Consider the following 24,178-nt stretch of genomic DNA (forward strand, 5'->3'; position numbering starts at 1 on the left):
GTCATTTTCATGAGTTAGGAGAATCCTCTCCTCAAAATACGCTCTTTCGGGTGAAACATATTTTTTTACAATATATCTGAACAGCTTTTAAATGTAAGCATAAGTATCATACATATACATAATTCAGCACAGATTAACTGCAATGCACATATTATTTTAGATAACTTAATGCTTTAATGCACAGAAACATTGCGTTCTCATAAAATTTTCAGATGTTTAGAATGGTTGAAACCGTTAACGACAATATGTTTTTGATCAATAAAATGTTGGGTTTGTATCTTAATATTGATGCGTTCGAGGTCATGATTCTTGGAGATGACATACATGTAGTGATAAAAAAATATTTGTTTGATCCGAGTGACTTTCTTAAAAGATCCCATACCTGTGCATTAGATGTTGTGATTTTCATAATAAATCAATAGGCGTAAGCTTTAAAGTATATCTTGTACTAGAAGTTATGCATTGATTTGTTGACGGATGTTGAGAGATATGAGGTCGATGAATACATGATTGCCCGGGCATGTAATGGTGAATGAGAAAGAAATTAAGATCATTCTATTACTAATTTTCTATGTAGGAATAAATTATCATGAGCCGCAGCTATATTTAGTATTTCCTTTTCTTTACATTATCCGACATTTTTATGTGATGAGAAAATCAAACTTTTAAATGTAAGCATAATTATCTTACATTTACACAATTCAGCAGAAATCAACTGTAGTTATAAAAAATCTATACTACGTTTGATCTGAATGAATTCTGTGAAAAGATTTCATATCTGTGCATTAGTTTTTTTTGTGGTTTTCTTCATAAAACAATTGGCGTTAACTTTGACTTATATCTTGCTCTAGAAGTAATGAATTGATATGTTGACGAATATTGACAGAAATGAGGGTAATGAATACATAATTGTCCGGACATGTAATGGTGAATGTGTTAGAAATTAAGATCATTCTATTACTAACTTTCTTTGTAGGAATGAATTATCACGAGCAATAAAGATATTTAGTATTTCCTTTTATTTACATTATCCGAAATTAATGTGTAATGAGAAAGTCAATCTTTCATCTGTTATGATAAAGTAATTATTGATTACTTGCTTCATTTTAAAATGAAAGTACCAAGAACGTAAACACTATGTATAGAAGTTCAATATTGGCGAAGAAAGTATTTTAATTTTATTGATGTACTTTAAATTTTACTTATATCTTAGGGAGAATCATTTTTCTTAACCACATGATAAAATCGAAGAAAAAGTTCATTTAACACCAGCTCTATCAGTGTATTCAATAATTCTCTCGAAGTAAGTATCGGAAAGCGAAGGCATTATATGAATATACTGTACTTTTTAGGACTTAGGCGAAATCTGTCCTCAAAATAGACTCTTTTGGGCGAAACAAAGTTGAGGATGAAAATTTCAAAATCGCGTGTATTAAAGCGTAAGTATTCGTCTTTTACACTACAGCAGAAATCAACTGCAAAGCACTTTATTAAGGAATTCGTTATTGAACCGAAACATGGTGTTTTCATGAAAGTTTGAGATGTTCTGAATCGCCAATATATATATAATAATCTTTGCAATGTATGTAAAAGCATCATTATATAATGGTAAGTTTATACGAAAACGAAAAAGCTGTTTTTTACATTGGCAAATATGAGTTTTATTTGAAAGTGTTATTGCTAAGAGTTAGGGACAATCTTTGACTATTCATTTTTTTTTCTACTAAAGCCCTGGATTCGTAATGAATACATTATTTCATAAAAGTTATGCGACATTCCCTATTTGTATTTCAAGATAGCATCTGACCGGTATTAAATAAATTATTATTTAGTGCTTTTGAAAACGAAAATGTTGCATTCGCACTATTCCTTTTTGGGACGAACTGATATAAAAACATGTACTTGCTCTAAATGTGCAGAATTAAGATGTCGTTTTCAAAAGAAACGTATTTTGTCACTGCATATTTATCTTAACTTTCAATCATTTTAGGGTTAATCATTGTTTCTTTTTAATGTATGTAATCTTAGCTTGATATTAAACATAAACGTATGTTGTTAATGCAATGCTAAACTTTATATCAGAATTAGTATATTTTTCTTTTCAGTAAATTCTTGAATACAACGGCATTATGAAAATATCCTCTATTTTTTCTCAGGACTTGGGCGAAACAAATACTCAAACTATGCTCTTTTGGGTGAAACATAGTTACGCAATGTATTGTATCGTATCTGTTAGAATATGAAACTGTAAGTATCCTAATATTATATATTCGTTAAACCCAAAAGCAATAAATTTTAAGAAGGTATATAATGCTTAGTTGCACAAACACATTGCGTATTAATGACATTTTAAAATTATATTGTATCTTCTTCAGGATTCAGGCGAATCCTTTCCTCACAATACGCTCGTTTGGGTGAAACATATTTTTACAATATATCTGAACAGCTTTTAAATGTAAGCATAAGTTTCATACATTTACACATTCAGGACAAATAAACTGCAATGCAATTGTTATTTTAAATGACTTTTAATACTTAAATGCAAAGAAACATGGCGATCTCATGAAATATTGTAATTTTTAGTATAGTCGATATCGTTAGCGACAATATGTTTGATCAATAAATGATCACTAAATTGTTGTTTTTTGTATTTTAATAATGTTACGTTCAAGTTAATAATTCTCAGAGGTGACATTAATAAAAATATGTTTTGTTTGATCAGAATGGATGCTCTTAAATGATCCCATATCTTTGCATCAGTTTTTGTAGTTTTCATAATAAAACAATCGGCGCTAACTTTCTTGTAAATCTTGTACTAGAAGTTATGAATTGATTTGTTGACGGATGTTGACAGATATAAGGTTGATGAATGTGTTAAAATTTAAGATAATTCTATTGCTAATTTTTTTTGTAGGAATGAATTATCACAAGCCGTAGAGATAATTAGACTTTCTATTTTTTTACATTATCCCGTTATGTGTGTTAAATGAGAAATTCAAACTTTCATCTGTTATGAATAAGTAATTATTGTTTTTTGGCTTCGAAAACATTTTGTAAATTTTGAGATGAAAGTAGCAAGAATGTATACACTATGTACAGAATATCAATTTTGCCGAACGAAGTAATTTTATTAAATTGCATACATGTATTTACTTTAAATTTTAATCATAAAAAAAACATTTTACAGAGGGCTGCTCTATCAGTATATACAATAATTTCTCTCAAAACAAGTATCGGAAAGCGAAGGCATAATATGAATATCCTCTATTTTTTAAGGACTTGGGCGAAATCTTTTCTCAAAGTAGACTCTTTAGGCGAAACAAAGATAAGCATGGAAATTTCAACAACCCTTGTATTAAAACGTAAGTATCCGTCTTTTACATTACAACAGAAAACAACTGCAAACCACTTTCTTAAGGAATTTTTATGTGTTCATGACAGTTCGAGATGTTCTGAATCGCCAACATATATGTGGAAAAATTTTTGTGATGTTATGAAATAACATCATTAAGTAATGGTAAGTTTATAAGATAACGACAAAGTTGTTTTTTTGTTTTTTTTACATTGGCAAATATGAGTTTATTTGATAGAGTAATTGCTAAGAGTTAGGGACAATTCTTCGACTATTTATTCTCTTTTTTTCCCCACTAAAGCCCTAATGAAAACACTTTCTTTATAAAAATTATCTGACATTCCTACTTTTTAGTAGAAGATGGCATTTGACGGGTAGTAAATAAATCAATGCTTATTACTTTTGAAAATAAAATTTTGTAGTCACACTATACCTTTTTCTTAGAGAAACTGAATTAAAGAATAAAAATAATAATAATAAGTATCCGTCTTTTACACTACAGCAGAAATCAACTGCAAAGCCCTTTATTTAGGAATTCTTATGTATTCATAACAGTTTGAGATGTTTTGAATCGCCAACATATATGTATAATTTTTTTTGCACTGTATGAAATAACATCATTATATAATGGTAAGTATATAGGAAAACGAAAAAGCTGTTTTTTACATTGGCAAATATGAGTTACTTTGATAGAGTAGTTTCTGAGAGTAAGGGACAATGAGAAATAGAAATCAATAACAAAACTTTCTATAATAATGTACTATGTTGACCTAGTTAAACCAAATTTATAAAATATTGACGTGTTTTGTTTACACATAATTTGCTTTTTGTCCTTGTTTTCTGACAACAAGATGTTATGTCATAGATATGTTACACTTTCAAATAGATACAGAAAGAAATGTTGAAATAATTAATAATGAAAGAAATGTCATTAAGCAATTTAGTCGTCAAACTGCATAGCGTGTACAGTCGATATGTGAAGAAGTAATTAAAGAGAAATGTTTGTCAAAATATTAACAACTACGGTCATATAAGATAAAGATATCTTAGAAAATTAATATTATTCTCTATCAAGGCTACCGGAGATGACCGGTGTATAAATAAACTGCAATATTCAACCAATTGCTACATTGTGGGTTTTGTAGGAGTCCATTGTTTAGTAGGAAAATTCTCACTTTACTCAATAACCACGGAGAAAAAAAACTTGAGACCGTGACTCGGTGTCGTTACAAGCAGATTTACTGAGGCATTTCTGAATCATGTAGGCGTCGTTTACTGTCGCATTATCATTACTTGTAACTTATAAGAAATACAACAAACGATTTATAATACTAGGGTTGATACAACCCGGGGAAGTATATGCTTCTTCTTTAGATAACTACGTATCAGACAACGATCCTTCACAAGTTTGATTGAAAGAATGTCAAATCTTCTGCTGCTCCCTATACACATGTAAATGGGCATTTGTGTTTAATTAAGTTTTTTTTGTTAGAATAAAAATCTGTCGCGTTATTGCATTCCAAACTTATTATTTCTTTTTAATTTGATGAATAATAAAATGTGATACTGATCAGATAGGTATAATCAATAAAGCATTCGTTTTCCACAAATATATCAAGTATAATATCAATTTGAACAATGGCAAACACAATTTTATCATATTTTTATTTTTTTCGATTTATGATTGATTAAATTCTATAACCTAGGCTACACTTGCATTAAACGTTGCAGTATTTGTAATAAAACATTTCATTAAGGGTAAAGTATTATTTTGGTTATTGCATGTCCTTCGTTGTGTGTGTCAGTTACTGATGTCTGCTTCTGTCCCTGGTATATATTGTGTATATTCTTTTGTTTTCTGCTAGAATCTTGATTCTCTTGATTACACTTCCTTTTGTGCCAGAAAAAATATAAAATTCAAGTCAACGAATTATGAGGTATGCAATGGAGAAATAAGTAGGATAAATAATGTTTTGTAATGCATTATTATCCACAAATTCGTACTGATATAATTATTTCTTTGTAATCAAATGTATCAGACTTTTCTTGTTTATTATCGGGTTTTCTTCTAAGGCATACTAAATAAATCATTCGTCTAAGCTATTAGCTTGGTGATGACAACACCATTTTTTTTAGTTATTATTTACAATATTTATATAGCGCCAATCTAAACTGCATTTACTCTAAGCGCTTTACGGCATACAAATGATATACAATACAAAGTATGTAGTAATCAACACCTACAATTATACAAAAGAATGTGAAAAGAGAAATATTTTTCAGAACAGTAATTATGTATCTAAGATATAGAAATTTGTAAAGTAAAAAAAGACGAACAAAAACAAAACATAATTATAAATTATGTAATTAAAGCATAATTAATTATTAAAACATTATTTAAATAGTATAAAAATATTAGATAGAAATTTTCAGACAACATGACATGCTTTATCATTGGTACGCTAATGATTCGCAGATATATTTAGTAATTGAACCAATTGACAACTGGTCCAAAATATCTACACGAATTGAAGCTTATGTTGAGGACACCAGCTCATGCATGACGAGCAAGCTGTTAAAGCTCAACCAAGATAAGAATGAATTACTGAATCTAAAAATTATAGCTAAAGTAAAAATATCTAGAAAATATATATATATTTATCATTTGAATGAAATAAAAAGAATTAAAAACAATAAAAAATGTTTCCATTAAAAAATAAAAATTCAAAACATAACATTACTGTGTTAAAAATGCCAGTGATAGAATAGATCAATAAACTCATATTCTAACAGATACAAAACCCTGCGAAACTATGTTTCGACTAAAATAGCAGAATTTGAGGATTTATTTCGCCCTTATCCTGAGAAATAAATGCAGGATGTTTATATCATGCCGTTGTATTCCAGAATTTACTGATATGTAAAGTATATTAATTCTGATATAAAGTTTCGCATTGCATTAACAACATGAGTTTATGTTCAATATCTAGCTGAGGATGACGTACAGTAAAAAAGAAACAATGATTAACCCATAATTATTACGTGCACATAACGACGTTACGGCAAATTCTGCTCTTTCATGGTTTCTCTCGTATTTACAAAGAAGGACTCAACAAGTATCCGAGGAAGCCATCCAACCCAATTCGATCAAATTAAACTTTGGCGTTCAGCAGGGACCTGTTTTTGGGTCCAGAGTTCATTGTATGTTTTCTTAGCCTATCGGATACACTTGGGCAAAGATTGACCGAATTCGTTGTTACATTACGGACAGTGCTTGCAAAACTCTAACATCGAGATTGGAATACGGCAACTCCCTTATATATGGCGTGAAATCTAGTAGCTTGAACAAGCTTCAAAGAGTTCAGAATGCTACCGCCAAATTGATATTACGGCGCAGAAAATATAACCTAATAGCACTTGGTTTAATTGACCTACACTGGTTACCTGTTGAATTCCGATGTCAATACATACTGATCTTATGCTTTTTTATAGCACTGCATCATGTGCATGGTATAGCTCCAGCATATCTTCAAAAGCTTCTGAGTCTATACCGCCCATCAAGATCACTACGCTCCCAGAAATCTGTGACACTTGAAACGCCAAGAGTGAAAACGAAATCGCACGGTGATCGTAGGTTCGACAAGGCAGCTGCTACTTTATGGAACAATCTTCCCAGTGAACTGTGAGTTTTAAACTATAAGTATCCTAATATTACACATTCATCAAACTCAACTGCAATAAATTTAAAGACGGTATCTAATGCTTGAATGCACAAAAACATTGCGTTTTCATGAAATTATAAAAAATATATTGTATCATTTTCATGAGTTAGGAGAATCCTCTCCTTAAAATACGCTCTTTCGGGCGAAACATATTTTTACAATATATCTGAACAGCTTTTAATTGTAAGCATAAATATCATACATATACACAATTCAGCACAGATCAACTGCAATGCATATATTATTTTAGATGACTTCTAATGCTTTAATGCACAAAAACATTGCGTTCTCATAAAATTTTGAGATGTTTAGAATGGCCGAAACCGTTAACAACAATATGTTTGATCAATAAAATGTTGGTTTTGTATCGATTCGTTCGAGCTCATGATTCTTGGAGATGACATACATGTAATGATAAAAAAAAATATTTATTTGATCCGAGTGACTTCTCTTAGAAGATCCCATATCTGTGCATTAGTTTTTGTAGGTTGTTTCATAACAAAACAATAGGCATTAACTTTCAAGTATATCTTGTACTAGAAGTTATGAATTGATTTGTTGACGGATGCTGAAAGATATTAGGTTGATGAATAAATAATTGTCCGGGCATGTAATGGTGAATGTGTTAGAATTTAAGAAAATTCTATTGCTAAATTTCTTTGTTGGAATGAATTATCACTAGCCGTAGAGATAATTAGATTTTCTTGTTATTTACATTATCCCGATATGTGTGTGTAATGAGGAATTCAAACTTTCATCTGTTATGAGTAAGTAATTATTGATTATTGGCTTCGAAACAATTTGTAAATTTTGAAATGAAAGTAGCAAGAATGCATACACTATGTATAGAATTTCAATATTGCCGATGAAAGTATTTTAACTTGATTGCATACTTTAAATTTTAATTATATCTTAGGGAGAATCATCGTTCGTTACAATATGATAATTTCTACTTGATTAAGATCAAAGAAAAAAATCAATTTACAGCGGGAAGCTCTATCAGTAAATACAATAAATTTTGTCAAAATAAGTATCGGAAATCGAAGGCATGATATAAATATCCTGTATTTTATTAAGGACTTGGGCGAAATCTTTCCTCAAAATAGACTCTTTTGGGCGAAACAAAGATGAGCATGAAACTTTCAACAACCCTTGTATTAAAACGTAAGTATCCGTCTTTTACACTACAGCAGAAATTAACTGCAAAACACTTAATTAAGGAATTCTTATGTGTTCATGACAGTTTGAGATGTTCTGAATCGCCAACATATATGTATAAAATTTTTGCACTGTATGTAATAACATCATTATATAATGGTAAGTTTATACGAAAACGAAAAAACTGTTTTTACATTGGCAAATATGAGTTACTTTGATAGAGTAGTTTCTAAGAGTTAGGGACAATTCTTGCACTATTTATTTTCTTTTTATTAAAGCTTTGGATTCGTAATGAAAACGTTTTTTTATAAAAGTTATCCGACATTCCTAATTTGTAGTTCAAGATAGCATCTGACGGGTAGTAAATAAGTCATTGTTTAGTGCTTTTGAAAATAGAATATTATATTCTCACTATACCTTTTCTTTAGAGAAACTGATATAAAGAAAAAACATGGACTTACTCTATATGTGCAGAATCTCGATATTCTTGTTCACAAAAAGTATTTTGTCAATGCATATTTATCTTACTTTTCAACCATTGAAGGGTTAATCATTGTCTCTTTCTACTAAAGGTTATTCTTAGCTAGATATTAAACGAAAACTCATGTTTTAATGCAATGCTCAGTTTTATATCATAATTAGTGTATTTTTCATTTCAAAAAATTCTACAATACAATAGCATCATGAAATTATCCTGTATTTTTTTCAGGACTTGGGCGAAACAAATACTCAAACTGTGTTCTTTTGGGCGAAACATAGTTTCGTAAGGTTAATTGCATACATGTATTTACTTTAAATTTTAATCATATCGTAGGGAGAATCATCGTTCGTTACCATATTTTTAAGGTAAAAAAAATCATTTTACAGCGGGCAGCTCTATCAGTGTATACAAAATTTCTCTCAAAACAGGTATCGGATAGCGAAGGCATGATATGAATATCCTGTATTTTTTCTCCGGACTTGGGCGAAACAAATACTCAAACTGTGCACTTTTGGGCGAAACATAGTTTCGAAGGTTAATTGCATACATGTATTTACTTTAAATTTTAATCATATCATCTTTCGTTACCGTATTATTAAGGTAACAAAATCATTTTACAACGGGCAGCTCTATCGTTGTAAACGATAATTTCTCTCAAAACAAGTATGGCTAAGGCAAGGCATGATATGAATATCCAGCATTTTTTCCGGACTTGGGCGAAACAAATACTCAAACTGTGCACTTTTGGGCGAAACATAGTTTCGAAGGTTAATTGCATACATGTATTTACTTTAAATTTTAATCTTATCATCGTTCGTTACCGTATTATTAAGGTAACAAAATCATTTTACAACGGGCAGCTCTATCGTTGTAAACGATAATTTCTCTCAAAACAAGTATGGCAAAGCCAAGGCATGATATGAATATCCAGCATTTTTTAAGGACTTGGGCGAAATCTTCCTCAAAATAGACTCTTTTGGGCGAAACAAAGATGAGCATGAAAACTTCAACAACCCTTGTATTAAAACGTAAGTATCCGTCTTTTACACTACAGCAGAAATTAACTGCAAATCACTTTATTAAGGAATTCTTATGTGTTCATGACAGTTTGAGATGTTCTGAATTGCCAACATATATGCATAAAAATTTTTGCACTGTATGTAATAACATCATTATATAATGGTAAATTTATACGAGAACGAAAAAACTGTTTTTACATTGGCAAATATGAGTTACTTTGATAGAGTAGTTTCTAAGAGTTAGGGACAATTCTTCCACTATTTATTTTCTTTTTGTTTTTTATTAAAGCTTTGGATTCGTAATGAAAACACTTTTTTATAAAAAATATCTGACATTCTCAATTTGTACTTCAAGATAGCATATGACGGGTGGGAACTAAATCACTGTTTAGTGTTTTTTTGTTTTGTTTTTTTTTTGTTTTTTGTTTTTTGTTTTTTGTTTTTTTTTTTTTGTTTTTCAAATAAAATGTTGTAGTCACACTATACCTTTTTCTTAGAGAAACTGAATTAAAAAAAAAACATGGACTTGCTTTATATGTACAGAATCTCGATGTTGTAAACAAAAACTATTTTGTCACAGCATATTTATCTTACTTTTCAACCATTTTAGTGTTAATTATTGACTCTTTCTACTGTATTTCATTCTTAGCTAGATATTAAACACAAACTCATTTTTTAATGCAATGCTCAACTTTATATCAGAATTAGTATATTTTTCATTTGAGTAAATTCTTAAATACAACGGCATTATATAAATATCCTGTATTTTTTCTCAAGACTTGGACGAAACAAATACTCAAAAACTGTGCTCTTTTGTGCGAAACATAGTTTCGTAAGGTTAATTGCATACATGTATTTACTTTAAATTTAAATCATGTCATAGGGAGAATCATCTTTCGTTACCATATTATTAAGGTAAAAAAATCATTTTACAGCGGGTAGTTCTATCAGTGTATACAATAATTTCTTTCAAAACATAATCGGAAAGCGAAGGCATGATATGAATATCCAGTATCTTTTTAAGGACTTGGGCGAAATCTTTCTTCAAAATAGACTCTTTTGGGCGAAACAAAGATAAGCATTAAAATTTCAACAACCCTTGTGTTAAAACGTAAGTATCCGTCCTTTGCACTACAGCAGAAATCAACTACAAAGCCCTTTATTCTGATGTGTTATTGAACAGAAAATAGGCATATTCATGACAGTTTGAGATGTTCTGAATCGCCAACATATATGTATAAAATGTTTTGCACTGGATGTAATAATATCATTATATAATGGTAAGTTTATAAGAAAACGAAAAAGATGTTTTCTTCATGGGCAAATATGAGTTTATTTGAAAGTGTTATTACTAAGAGTTAGGGACAATTCTTTGACTTTTTATTTTCTTTGTTTTCTACTAAAGCCAACGATTCGTTATGAAAGAGTATACAAGGGAACCAAGGTAATAGCGGTAATCAAAAGAATTTAATCCAGGGACAAAGACCAGACATGGAAAACAGACATACACAACAAAGAACATAAAGAAACTAAAATCATACATACAAAGTTACAAAAGTAAATGAGGAACTCGGACTCCACTAAAAACTGGGAGCATGGACCAGGTGCACCGGTAGAGTAGCTTTTCTAGAAACACCCGCCGAGTTGCTCATAAAAAGTCAAGTCCGGGGTAGACGGACGAGGAAAAGAAGCCTATGACCCGTCAAATAAATTAGTTCTCCTGGTGCTGATGGATACACCATAACGATTCACGAGTTCATGATGACGACCATAAAACTTCTGTAGTGATAACTTCAATCTTGTAGCAACATAACCCTGTACCAGAAGCCTATTTGTTAGAGTTCTAGCGCGAAACAAAAAGTCTGCGTAGTTTCGGCAAGCTCTGGCATAACGTATGAATTGAGATTTGAACACTCCATACACAGGAGCCGAAGGGATGTTGCCACAGATGAAAGGAAAGTTGACAATTCTGAACGAAATGTCATCACGTTTGTCGTAAAGTTTGGTCAATAGTTTTCCTTTATCATCGACTTCTATGTGTAGGTCAAGATATGAGGCTGACTTCACAGTGTTTGTAGTATCCTTTATCTCAAGTACTTTTGGGTAGATGCGATGTATCAAATCCCCGAAATTAGGATTGTTTAAAGATAATACGTCATCTATATAGTGGAAACTGAGATTGAAGGATCTAGCCAAACGATATTCTTTCTTTCTGATCAGATCAGCTATACAGACAGCCTCATAAGATTGACGGAATAGGTCAGCAAGAAAAGGAGCATAATTTGTTCCCATTGGAATGCCGACTGTTTGTTGAAAAACACGTCCACCACACTGGACAAATATGTTGTCGATTAAAAATTCCAGCATTTTGTAAACATCTTCCTCTGTATACATTATTTTATAAAAGTTATCCGACATTCCTTATTTGTATTTCAAGATAGCATATGACGGGTAGTAAATAAATTATTGTTTAGTGCTTTTGAAAAAAAAATGTTGCATTCACACTATACCTTTTTGGGAGAAACTGATATAAAAACATGTACTTGCTCTAAATGTGCAGAATCAAGGTGTTGTTATCAACAAAAAGTACTTTGTCACTGCATATTTATCTTACCTTTCAGTCATTTCGGGTTAATCATTGTTTCTTTTTACTGTATGTCATTCTTAGCTAGATATTAAACATAAACTCATCTTGTTCACACAGTGCTAAACCTTATACCGGAATGATTATGAATTTCGCTTTCAATAAATTCTGGAATAGAATGGCATTATATAGATATCGAATTTTTTTTTCAGGATTTTGACGGAAGAAATCCTCAAATTATACTTTTTTGAGTTGAATTATGGTTTCATAAGGTTGAGTAACTGCTAGTATAAAACATTGTAAGTATCAGATTAATACACATTCAGTGAGCTCTTCTGTAATCAATTGAAATACGGTTTCTACTGTTTAAATGCATAGAAAGAGAAATCAACTGAACCAGGATTCCAGCGGAAATCAAAAGAATGTTATCGATTACAATTAAAACTGTGAGCATTGACCAGGTGTACTGGTAGGGTGGGCATCCTCTGCTTTTCTAGAAACACCAACTTGGTTGCTCATAAAAAGTCAAGTCCGAGGTCGACGAAAAAAAAGAAAAAATAGATGTTCAACAAATAGGTTATTATGGTGCAGATAACACAGTAACTATCCACGAATACCTGATGATGACCATGTACTTTGTTGTGATGATTTCAATCTGGAAGCATCAGTAACCATGTTCCAAAAGTCTAACTGTAAGAATTATAGAGTGATACAAAAAGTCTGTGTAGGAACGGCAAGCTCTGACTTATGATTTGTGATTTGTGAACTTTATACGCAAATACTGAAGAAATGTTGCAAAGAAAGTTTGAAATTGAAAAGAAAGTTGACAATACGGAAAGAAAAGTCATCGCGTTTGTCGTATTCTTTGTCAACAGTTTCCTTTACCATCGATTTGTACGTGTAAGTCAAGATATAAGGCCGAATCAACAGTGTCGGTAGTATTCTTTATCTCAGGTTTTTATGGGAAGATGCGATGTATAAACTAGGACTGTTTAATGACAATAAATCACCTTTTTAACGGAAACAAGAGCATCTGATAAAACTATGTTATGTTCTTCGTCGGTCAACTATTATCTTTCCTTTTTGACTAGTTTGAGAAAATCTTTTGTCGTCCCTTTTATGGTCATTGGACTGTTGGAAATATTAGAAACTAATAGCACGTCACATGTGACTGTTTGATGCACAGTGTGTAAGTTTGTTTACCATGTATGTTGATGATTAATTGTGTGTGGTTATAGGTGGTCTGATCCCATCAAATATTTAGAGGGAACTTCTGATAAGTTATCAACTGCTAATCTCACTGTTAATCTCGAAGTTTGAAAATCAACAGTTGACTACTTAATGCATACTATAGGTCAAGGATTAATCAAGGGAACCAAGGTTATAGCGGTAATCAAAATAATGTAATGCAGGGACAAAGACCCGACATGGAAAACAGACATACACAACAAAGAACATAAAGTAACTAAAATCATACATACAAAGTAAAGTAACAAAAGCAAATGAGCAACTCGGACTCCACTAAAAACTGGGAGCATGGACCAGGTGCACCGGTAGGGTAAGCGTCCTCTGCTTTTCTAGAAACACCTGCCTACTTGCTCATAAAAAGCCAAGTCCGGGACAAACGAGGGAAGGAAAACTATGACCCGTTGAATAAATCAGTTTTCATGGTGCAGATGTCAAGAACATGTCTAACCCTTATTGCTAAAGTTGAAGCAATTGTTCAGTTCGTTACTCCAACGCAAATAATGAGGTATATGGTCATGTTTGATTTCTATAGAAATTTGTTTTCTAATTTTGCTACTGCCGTTGAACATTTAACACAACTTCTTAGTTTTAGTGAGAATCCCATCTTTCGGTCGAATGGCAAATGCCAGATAACTGTTGAAAATATAAAATCACTGTTGACTAGTTTTCCGGTCTTAATATCTCCAGATTAAGAAAATGTTTTCATACTTTTTGTAGACGCAAGCGACGTTTATGTTGGAGCTGTCCTGTGCAAGGAGAGGCCAGATCTTCTAAACCAACCAATTCCATATTTTAGGTAGAAATTAATATTGAAAAAGAATGTTTTACAATATTATAAGCTTTATAGCATTTTGATTTGTATTTAGGGGGTGTTAGAATGCTATATATGTTTATTACATTCAAGGTGAATATGTTTTAGCTACTATTATACTTGTTTGATTATTATTGCTAAATACAAAAATAGTAATATTGTAAATATATTATTTTAATAAATGATTTTTTCTAGACTTTATAACCAAACAAGTACTGTTTTTCGCGACTCTTTAATGATGCATTACAATGATGTAAATTGGTCCAGAACTTTCGTAGTATTTTTAGAACATTTTTGACTTTGTACTTAAATGCTGGATTTCTTACACTCAAATTAATTTAATCGACTCATCAGTGTTTTTTTTTTTTTTTTTTTTTTTTTTTTGGGGGGGGGGGGGGGTATTTTATAAAAGTGCTTTAATTCTTTAAATACTAGACTTATATACATACATTTGTACCTTGAATTAAGTGTTGAATAGTACATTGGACTCGATGGATATTAACATTTTCAATGAAATTTTTAATCATGGAATTTGTAACGTTTTATTTAAATGATTGAAATCGTAATTTTTCGCTTGTTGACTGAACTTTTTGACATTTACTAAAAAACTAACTATGTGGTATTCCATTGATATAATCAGAAATCAATGGGTTAGAATTTAACATTTAACACCCTGCCTGTAAAAAACATCACATAAAAACAAACTTGCTGAAGTATTTGATGACATTTCACTTGTCATTCTAATCACAACATGTATACACTATAATTTAAGGAATGAATAACTGGTCTCTGTAAATACAACCTTAATGTAATTACTGATGACAGATGACTGAACGCTCCCCAACAGACCATATTTGGATTAGATACTTGAAATTATTTTTTTGCACATAGCAAAGCTCATCTGCACTATAAGTGTTACAATTTTGAATGAGACCCACCTTTGAAATTTTTAAACATGCATGTGTGCCAGATTTTGTTAAGATAGCTGCTTGTCTTAATGTTGATGTTGTTTTTATAAAACAGCAACATTATACTGGCTGTTCTTTATAGCTGGAAGTCGTGAGAATAGAGATTTAATATATGCTATAAAAATATATTATTGGGCCAAGTACCAGTGAATGAAGCTCCCTAAACCTAAAAGACCGTTTGCATTTTTAGGGTGTTTTGTGAGGTTAACTTTCTTTCAAAGTTTAACTCATATCCGTTCCCTATAAAAGACGACCACACTGATAGTATTGGTATTGCACATTTTGTCAGTGCATTCGATCTGCTAAAAAGCTATGTACAAGTGCCATTGACAAAGACAGCTTGTGAGATATCAGACGGCTTGTTTTAGTATAAAATCATGCAATTTAATATAACAAAACGCACCACTAACATTAAGAGAATTATTAATGATGTTTTGAAGGATCTTAATACATGTATCTTTGTATAAGGTAGTACAAGCATACGAACTGTGCTACGATCAATCGAACCATCCGTGTTATTTTTATTAACCCAACATCAGGGACAAAACAGAGGTGATATTAAGCTTGTTTATATTTACATTTTCAATATATCATATCTGCCTTGATTTTGATTTTACTTTAACTATAAAAATAAATGTTTTGTTTCAATGTGAAAGTGGTTGTTAGACGAAACGGTTCAAATCATTGACATCAAACAATATTGTAAAACTTTTGAACAATATGCGATATTTCGTATACTTCTCACCAGATTACTAAATTACATTTCGCACACGGAAATTATACCATTTTTCATGAATCGTACAGTCAACCTTACATGTTAAGTTGACTCTTAAATGAATAAATTTTTAAATATAGGCAAAAATATATATTAACAATAATCAGTCCTGCCTTTCTTTATTTTATGACTGTTATGACTTTTTATTGTCTGATAATTTCAATCCTGCCTTTTATTTTAAATTTGATCGTAGCAACATCCTGCAATGAATATTAAATTGTAGTTTTCTTGAGTGTACAATACAAAGTTTTGTACAAGACCCTGCGTAACCCGCTTGTTGTTAACACACATAGTATTTGTTTTCACATTTTGAAACACCATTTGCATATACATGTCGTTATGCCTGTTTTGTTTAAATCTTCGGCCGACCAAGATTGCAAGTATACTTGCAAATTATGATGTCCTTGTTGAATTATAAAACTTACACTGCAATCGGCCCTCGTGTGCGTTTCAAGAGTCAATAACAGTTAACCTTTTTACGAAATGATTTTTTCTGTAACTTGTGTACTAGACCAAATATTGAACTGATTTTCATGTCTAAGCAATAGATAAGAAGTTTTGATTAACAGTCTCAAGTAAAGCAAGCAATTGAATGAATGACAAATTTTGAACTCAAATGTATTGGTAGTAACGAGATAGTAAAATTCTACCTACAACTATGAATTACGACACACCAGTCAACTATTATTTAGGGTTGTAGTAAATCAAACACATACGTTCATTGTTGAACTGAAATGCAAAGCTTAAATGTTGATTGACAGCCATTTCCTTCCAAAAATAAAAATAACGAGGCTTGCAATGATATGAAATCACTCATCATTCATATCAAGGTCAAATTGTAAACTAGTAAAACACCTAGTACGTTACAAAAGAGGGTATCTGGTAATAAGCACTATGGGGAGTGAAGTTTATTTTGCCTTGCACTGTGATATTAATGTTACAAGTTTCAATTCAGACCAATATTAGATTAAACTTGTTCAGAATTCAAAAGAATTTCTACAAAAGAGCGTTTCATATAACTGAATAAAATGTATGTTTTAGTCATCATTTTATTGATTTAGTTAATATTTATAATATTTTTATTGACCCCTTATGGGATAAGTAAAGAAACAAATACAATATAAAAAGAAACACTATATCATATTAAGCTATTGAAACATAGAAATGAAATAAAAAATGATTAAATACGTATGCACTTAACCAATGTGGACCTCATTTTCACACTTATAAAGACTGCTTCATTAAATCTACAACAATGGGTAATTCACCCATATCTTAATTTAGAATAAGAATAGGTTTATCAAAAGAGTCAAGTTGGCGAAAATCTGGGAATTTATCTGACAAAACTTTTTTTTTAATTTGCCCTTAACCCCTCATTTATTTTGCAATTGAAAACTCATTTAAAACTTTGCATATTTGTCAACTTCTCTTTTAACGGTGTATATTTTTATATCTACCATGTTCCAGTTCCAAGTTATGATCACTAACGCGGAACATTGTTAGCATCTTTATACTATTAAATGTTTACTTTTAAATAATCTGACATTGGAGTATTTTGTTAGCAACATACCTTTGTTCAAGAGGCATAATTGTATGAAGTCTAAAGTGGTGCCCGAATGATGGAATGGTGTACCCTAGGCATGCCACATGCTGGAGTCGTCAGGCAATAATACGGAAAACCTGGCCACAAACCATAGTGGTGCAACGTGTTTGAAAAAATGCCTTGTTCCTCGCATGTTAAAGAACCCTTCTATGGTATTCTATCGGAGTAGGAACTATTGCGCTCCGCCACAGGAGGATGAATTGCCCAACCCTACCCTCCTCTCCCTATTTCCAGGGGCTATCAAACTTTGCCGACTCTATCATCCTTGTGTCCCGTCCCATTCTTCATTTCATGTTCATCGCCTGGATATACCTAAAATGTCGCTGCTCAGTAGTTAGACTCCAACATTAAATATATCAATCAATCAATCAATCTTAAGATAGCTATACTTCATGAAGTACCGTTTACCTATCATACATGCTCTTCACACTCGATTTGTACCGTGCTCTTACCATGAAATTGCGCTTTCTACCCAAAACATCACAGCTGTTGCAAACCGTACAATTAACATGACCATAATAACGTGCATTCTTATGACATATGTTGCAAACCTTTTTCTTTACAATGAAATACATATACCACATGAAAAAAAACAACATAATACCACTGAAAACAAACATGCTTTTTTGATCAGAGGCGGTTTGTATCCGCAACATTCAATGCTACTTGAAAAAAAATTTCCTATCCAAAACATACATTTTCATCATAACTGCTACAGATAGTACTTCTGAAATGTTCATAGTACTTTCCTGCCCAAGTAATATTCGTTCATCGCATCTTATTGGAAACCTACTATAAACATGGCCATTTCGCGTGAAATAGCACTTCCTACCCAAAATTATAAATGGTAATTGATAATGACGGTATATGGCAACATTATGTGCAAATACGTTTTCCTACCAAATAAATGAATGCTCATCACATCTGATTGAATGTACTCTGAATTTGGCCAATCTACTTACGAACGTCGCTTTTCTACCTAAATTATACATGCTCACCATATTTGATACTTTAAATATGACCTTCCTACATCAGATCCGATTCAAACGCTACTCTTAAAATGGTCACTCTATTTGGAAAGCAATTCCATACCCTTAATGTGCATGATTATTGCATATGGTACTGTTAACATGGCCTTACGTTTAAAATAACAGTTTCATACGCATAATTATTCCTGCTCATGAAATTTTATTCGAATATTACTTTAAACATGTTAATTTCACTTAAACAAAAACTATCCGACCCAAAACATATATGCTCATCAAGTTTGATGCAGACTATACTCTTGATGTAGCGACACTAATTGACAAAGCAACTTTCTACCCCCTAATGTACATGCTTATCACATCTGTCGCGTATTGTACTTTTTACACGTCCTTATTATATAGCATGTTTACACAAACAATCACCTGATTTTAACCGTACTTTTAGCATGATCATACTACTTGAAGCAGCACTTTCCTACAAAAAGCATCCTTGCTTATTACATCTGATTCAAAACCTACTCTTAACATGGCCAAACAACTTTAAATAGCACGTTCCTTGGTGAGATAAAGTTTTTGTACACATGATAATTGCATCAGATTAAAACTTTAATCTAAATATTTCAATAGCACTTTTTAAACTCAAAACATGCATAATTATTAAATCTGACGTAAAGTGAACTATATTCCTGACATGATAACACTCTTTGAAACAGCGCTTTCTAACTCAGAATCATTCATGTTTATCAAACTGATTTGAACTCTTCTCTTATCATAGCTTTACCGTAAACTAGCACTTTTCAACCCAAAACATAAGGCTCATACCGTATTATTAACATAACAATAGCACGTTCCTACTCAAACATCCATCCTGATTTCATCTTATGTGGGCTGTACTTTAAATATGGCCATACTACTTGACAGAGCTCTTTCTTACCAAAATCATAATATCACATCACATCTGATGATGACCGATCGCTCAACACATCCATACTACTGAAAACTCATTTCTTTCCATATCATCACATCATATTCTAATCGCATTCTTAGCATAGTCATTCTCCTTCAAATATTAATTTAATCCAATTCAACATGTTTATTATATACTCTATACATAGCTATACTACTTTGAGTAGTACTTCCCTACCCAAATTATTCATGCTCGTAAAATCTAATTCGAACATCCACTTAACACGACCTAACAATTCAAAAAAGAAAGTTATAACCCTGTTTAAAGCTGTTTATTCGATCCGATCTGATTCAACATGACCATATCACTTGAAATAAACTCTTATTGATAACATTGTCATACTATGTGAAATAGCACTTTCCCACCGAAAACATCACATCTGATGTGGACAGTACACACCATATGGCCAAATCACTTGAGATAGCACTTAACTACCAAACACATATGTGATTCTCGCATCAGTTGCCGACTTCTCTCTCAATATAGCCAAAGAACTAGGAATGGCACTTTCCTACCCCAAAATATTCATAGTCATTACATTTTCTCCGACTTCTACTGCTGACATGGACATGTAGCTAAAAATAGTACTTTCCTACTAAATTCATACATATTCATACATGTTCTTATATCTGATTTGTATCGTCCTCTTGATATAGCCAACCATACCTAATGTACTCTAAACCTTGAGTGGCAACGTAAGAACGGGTTTTCATACGAAAGTGTACTTGTTGATTCCATCTTTTTCGTATGTGCTCAAAATATATCGGTACTATTTGAACTAGCGCTTTCCTACCCAAAACATTTACACTCACCACATCAAATTTGTACCGTATTTTTAGCATAGCCATAATACCTATCATAGCATTTTCCTACTTAAAATATACATGTTCATCTTATTTGACGCGGACTGTACTATAACTATTGCCATACTACTTCAAAGTGCAATTCCTAACCAAAATCATACATATCCATCATATGTTATTCAAACCCTACTATTAATGTAGCCATACCACTTGAAAAAGCACTTTCCTACCAAAATCAAACATGCCCATTACATCTGATTGTACTGTACACTTAACATGACCATACTACTTGAAATGGCAAGTACGAAGTCATCACATATAATACGGAGTGATGGCATAAATTGGCTTACTACTGAGACTAGTAATTTCTACTAAAAAGAAACTATCTGATGTGAATTGAACTCTTCATATGGACATACTACTTGCAGTATCACTTTCCAAATCAAACATATACCCTCTTCACATCTGAAATAGACTGTACTCTGAACATAGCCATACTACTTGAAACAGCATTTTCATCACAAAATTGTACATGCCCATCACAAAAGACGCCAGCAGCACTCCTGATACATAGAGCCAAACTACTTCAAACAGCACTTTCCAACATAAATATATATGCTCATTATATTTGATACATTTGTACCTAAATCATACATGCTCATCATATCTATTTCGAACCCTATTGATAACATTGTCATACTATGTGAAATAGCACTTTCCCACCGAAAACATCACATCTGATGTGGACAGTACACATCATATGGCCAAATCACTTGAGATAGCACTTAACTACCAAACACATATGTGATTCTCGCATCAGTTGCCGACTTCTCTCTCAATATAGCCAACGAACTAGGAATAGCACTTTCCTACCCCGAAATATTCAGTCATTACATTTTCTCCGACTCCTACTGCTGACATGGGCATGTAGCTAAAAATAGTACTTTCCTACTAAATTCATACATATTCATACATGTTCTTATATCTGATTTGTATCGTCCTCTTGATATAGCCAACCATACCTAATGTACTCTAAACCTTGAGTGGCAACGTAAGAACGGGTTTTCATACAAAAAGTGTACTTGTTGATTCCATCTTTTTCGTATGTGCTCAAAATATATCGGTACTATTTGAACTAGCGCTTTCCTGCCCAAAACATTTACACCCACCACATCAAATTTGTACCGTATTTTTAGCATAGCCATAATACCTATCATAGCATTTTCCTACTTAAAATATACATGTTCATCTTATTTGACGCGGACTATACTATAACTATTGCCATACTACTTCAAAGTGCAATTCCTAACCAAAATCATACATATCCATCATATGTTATTCAAACCCTACTATTAATGTAGCCATACCACTTGAAAAAGCACTTTCCTACCAAAATCAAACATGCTCATTACATCTGATTGTACTGTACACTTAACATGACCATACTACTTGAAATGGCAAGTACGAAGTCATCACATATAATACGGAGTGATGGCATAAATTGGCTTACTACTGAGACTAGTAGTTTCTACTAAAAAGAAACTATCTGATGTGAATTGAACTCTTTGTATGGACATACTACTTGCAGTATCACTTTCCAAATCAAACATATACCCTCTTCACATCTGAAATAGACTGTACTCTGAACATAGCCATACTACTTGAAACAGCATTTTCATCACAAAATTGTACATGCCCATCACAAAAGACGCCAGCAGCACTCCTAATATATATAGCCAAACTTCTTCAAACAGCACTTTCCAACATAAATATATATGCTCATTATATTTGATACATTTGTACCTAAATCATACATGCTCATCATATCTATTTCGAACCCTATTGATAACATTGTCATACTATGTGAAATAGCACTTTCCCACCGAAAACATCACATCTGATGTGGACAGTACACATCATATGGCCAAATCACTTGAGATAGCACTTAACTACCAAACACATATGTGATTCTCGCATCAGTTGCCGACTTCTCTCTCAATATAGCCAAAGAACTTGAAATAGCCCTTTCCTACCCCAAAATATTCATAGTCATTACATTTTCTCTGACTTCTACTGCTGACATGGGCAGGTAGCTAAAATAGTACTTTCCTACTAAATTCATACATATTTATACATGTTCTTATATCTGATTTGTATCGTCCTCTTGATATAGCGAACCATACCTTATGTACTCTAAACCTTGAGTGGCAACGTAAGAACGGGTTTTCATACAAAAAGTGTACTTGTTGATTCCATCTTTTTCGTATGTGCTCAAAATATATCGGTACTATTTGAACTAGCGCTTTCCTACCCAAAACATTTACACCCACCACATCAAATTTGTACCGTATTTTTAGCATAGCCATAATACCTATCATAGCATTTTCCTACTCAAAATATACATGTTCATCTTATTTGACGCGGACTATGCTATAACTATTGCCATACTACTTCAAAGTGCAATTCCTAACCAAAATCATACATATCCATCATATGTTATTCAAACCCTACTATTAATGTAGCCATACCACTTGAAAAAGCACTTTCCTACCAAAATCAAACATGCTCATTACATCTGATTGTACTGTACACTTAACATGACCATACTACTTGAAATGGCAAGTACGAAGTCATCACATATAATACGGAGTGATGGCATAAATTGGCTTACTACTGAGACTAGTAGTTTCTTCTAAAAAGAAACTATCTGATGTGAATTGAACTCTTCATATGGACATACTACTTGCAGTATCACTTTCCAAATCAAACATATACCCTCTTCACATCTGAAATAGACTGTACTCTGAACATAGCCATACTACTTGAAACAGCATTTTCATCACAAAATTGTACATGCCCATCACAAAAGACGCCAGCAGCACTCCTAATATATATAGCCAAACTTCTTCAAACAGCACTTTCCAACATAAATATATATGCTCATTATATTTGATACATTTGTACCTAAATCATACATGCTCATCATATCTATTTCGAACCCTATTGATAACATTGTCATACTATGTGAAATAGCACTTTCCCACCGAAAAAATCACATCTGATGTGGACAGTACACATCATATGGCCAAATCACTTGAGATAGCACTTAACTACCAAACACATATGTGATTCTCGCATCAGTTGCCGACTTCTCTCTCAATATAGCCAAAGAACTTGAAATAGCCCTTTCCTACCCCAAAATATTCATAGTCATTACATTTTCTCTGACTTCTACTGCTGACATGGGCAGGTAGCTAAAATAGTACTTTCCTACTAAATTCATACATATTTATACATGTTCTTATATCTGATTTGTATCGTCCTCTTGATATAGCGAACCATACCTTATGTACTCTAAACATTGAGTGGCAACGTAAGAACGGGTTTTCATACAAAAAGTGTACTTGTTGATTCCATCTTTTTCGTATGTGCTCAAAATATATCGGTACTATTTGAACTAGCGCTTTCCTACCCAAAACATTTACACTCACCACATCAAATTTGTACCGTATTTTTAGCATAGCCATAATACCTATCATAGCATTTTCCTACTTAAAATATACATGTTCATCTTATTTGACGCGGACTGTACTATAACTATTGCCATACTACTTCAAAGTGCAATTCCTAACCAAAATCATACATATCCATCATATGTTATTCAAACCCTACTATTAATATAGCCATACCACTTGAAAAAG

General features: G+C 32.1%; 2 protein-coding genes across 23 annotated transcripts in view; one reads left to right on the top strand and one right to left on the bottom strand.

Annotated features, from left to right (window-relative positions):
* Nucleotides 1–24,178, bottom strand: part of LOC148602130 (E3 ubiquitin-protein ligase TRIM45-like) — a 113,490-nt gene that overhangs the window by 27,842 nt on the left and 61,470 nt on the right. The gene's annotated exons all lie outside the window — the stretch shown is intronic.
* LOC148602131 (uncharacterized) overlaps nucleotides 1–24,178 on the top strand; it is a 36,981-nt gene that overhangs the window by 856 nt on the left and 11,947 nt on the right. For 4 of the 15 annotated variants that reach the window (XM_088556322.1, XM_088556326.1, XM_088556325.1 and 1 more), the window contains exons 2-8: nucleotides 1,353–1,439; nucleotides 2,157–2,247; nucleotides 3,277–3,362; nucleotides 6,845–7,034; nucleotides 8,152–8,238; nucleotides 12,529–12,615; nucleotides 14,282–14,360. In XM_088556322.1, the coding sequence (XP_088412448.1) occupies nucleotides 2,240–2,247; nucleotides 3,277–3,362; nucleotides 6,845–7,034; nucleotides 8,152–8,238; nucleotides 12,529–12,604 (447 nt within the window). In that variant the 5' untranslated portion in view covers nucleotides 1,353–1,439; nucleotides 2,157–2,239 and the 3' untranslated portion in view covers nucleotides 12,605–12,615; nucleotides 14,282–14,360. Of the gene's footprint in view, nucleotides 1–7; nucleotides 1,440–2,105; nucleotides 2,248–2,375; nucleotides 2,456–3,276; nucleotides 3,363–6,844; nucleotides 7,035–8,151; nucleotides 8,239–8,941; nucleotides 9,742–12,528; nucleotides 12,616–14,281; nucleotides 14,361–24,178 lie in introns of those variants that run through there. The other 11 variants (XM_088556333.1, XM_088556332.1, XM_088556329.1 and 8 more) reach the window with 10 other exon arrangements.

This window comes from Perna viridis, chromosome 12, assembly GCF_037379345.1.
Source record: "Perna viridis isolate PV_CMFRI_1.1 ecotype Kerala chromosome 12, ASM3737934v1, whole genome shotgun sequence".
In the NCBI taxonomy this organism is placed as follows: Eukaryota; Metazoa; Mollusca; class Bivalvia; order Mytilida; family Mytilidae; genus Perna; species Perna viridis.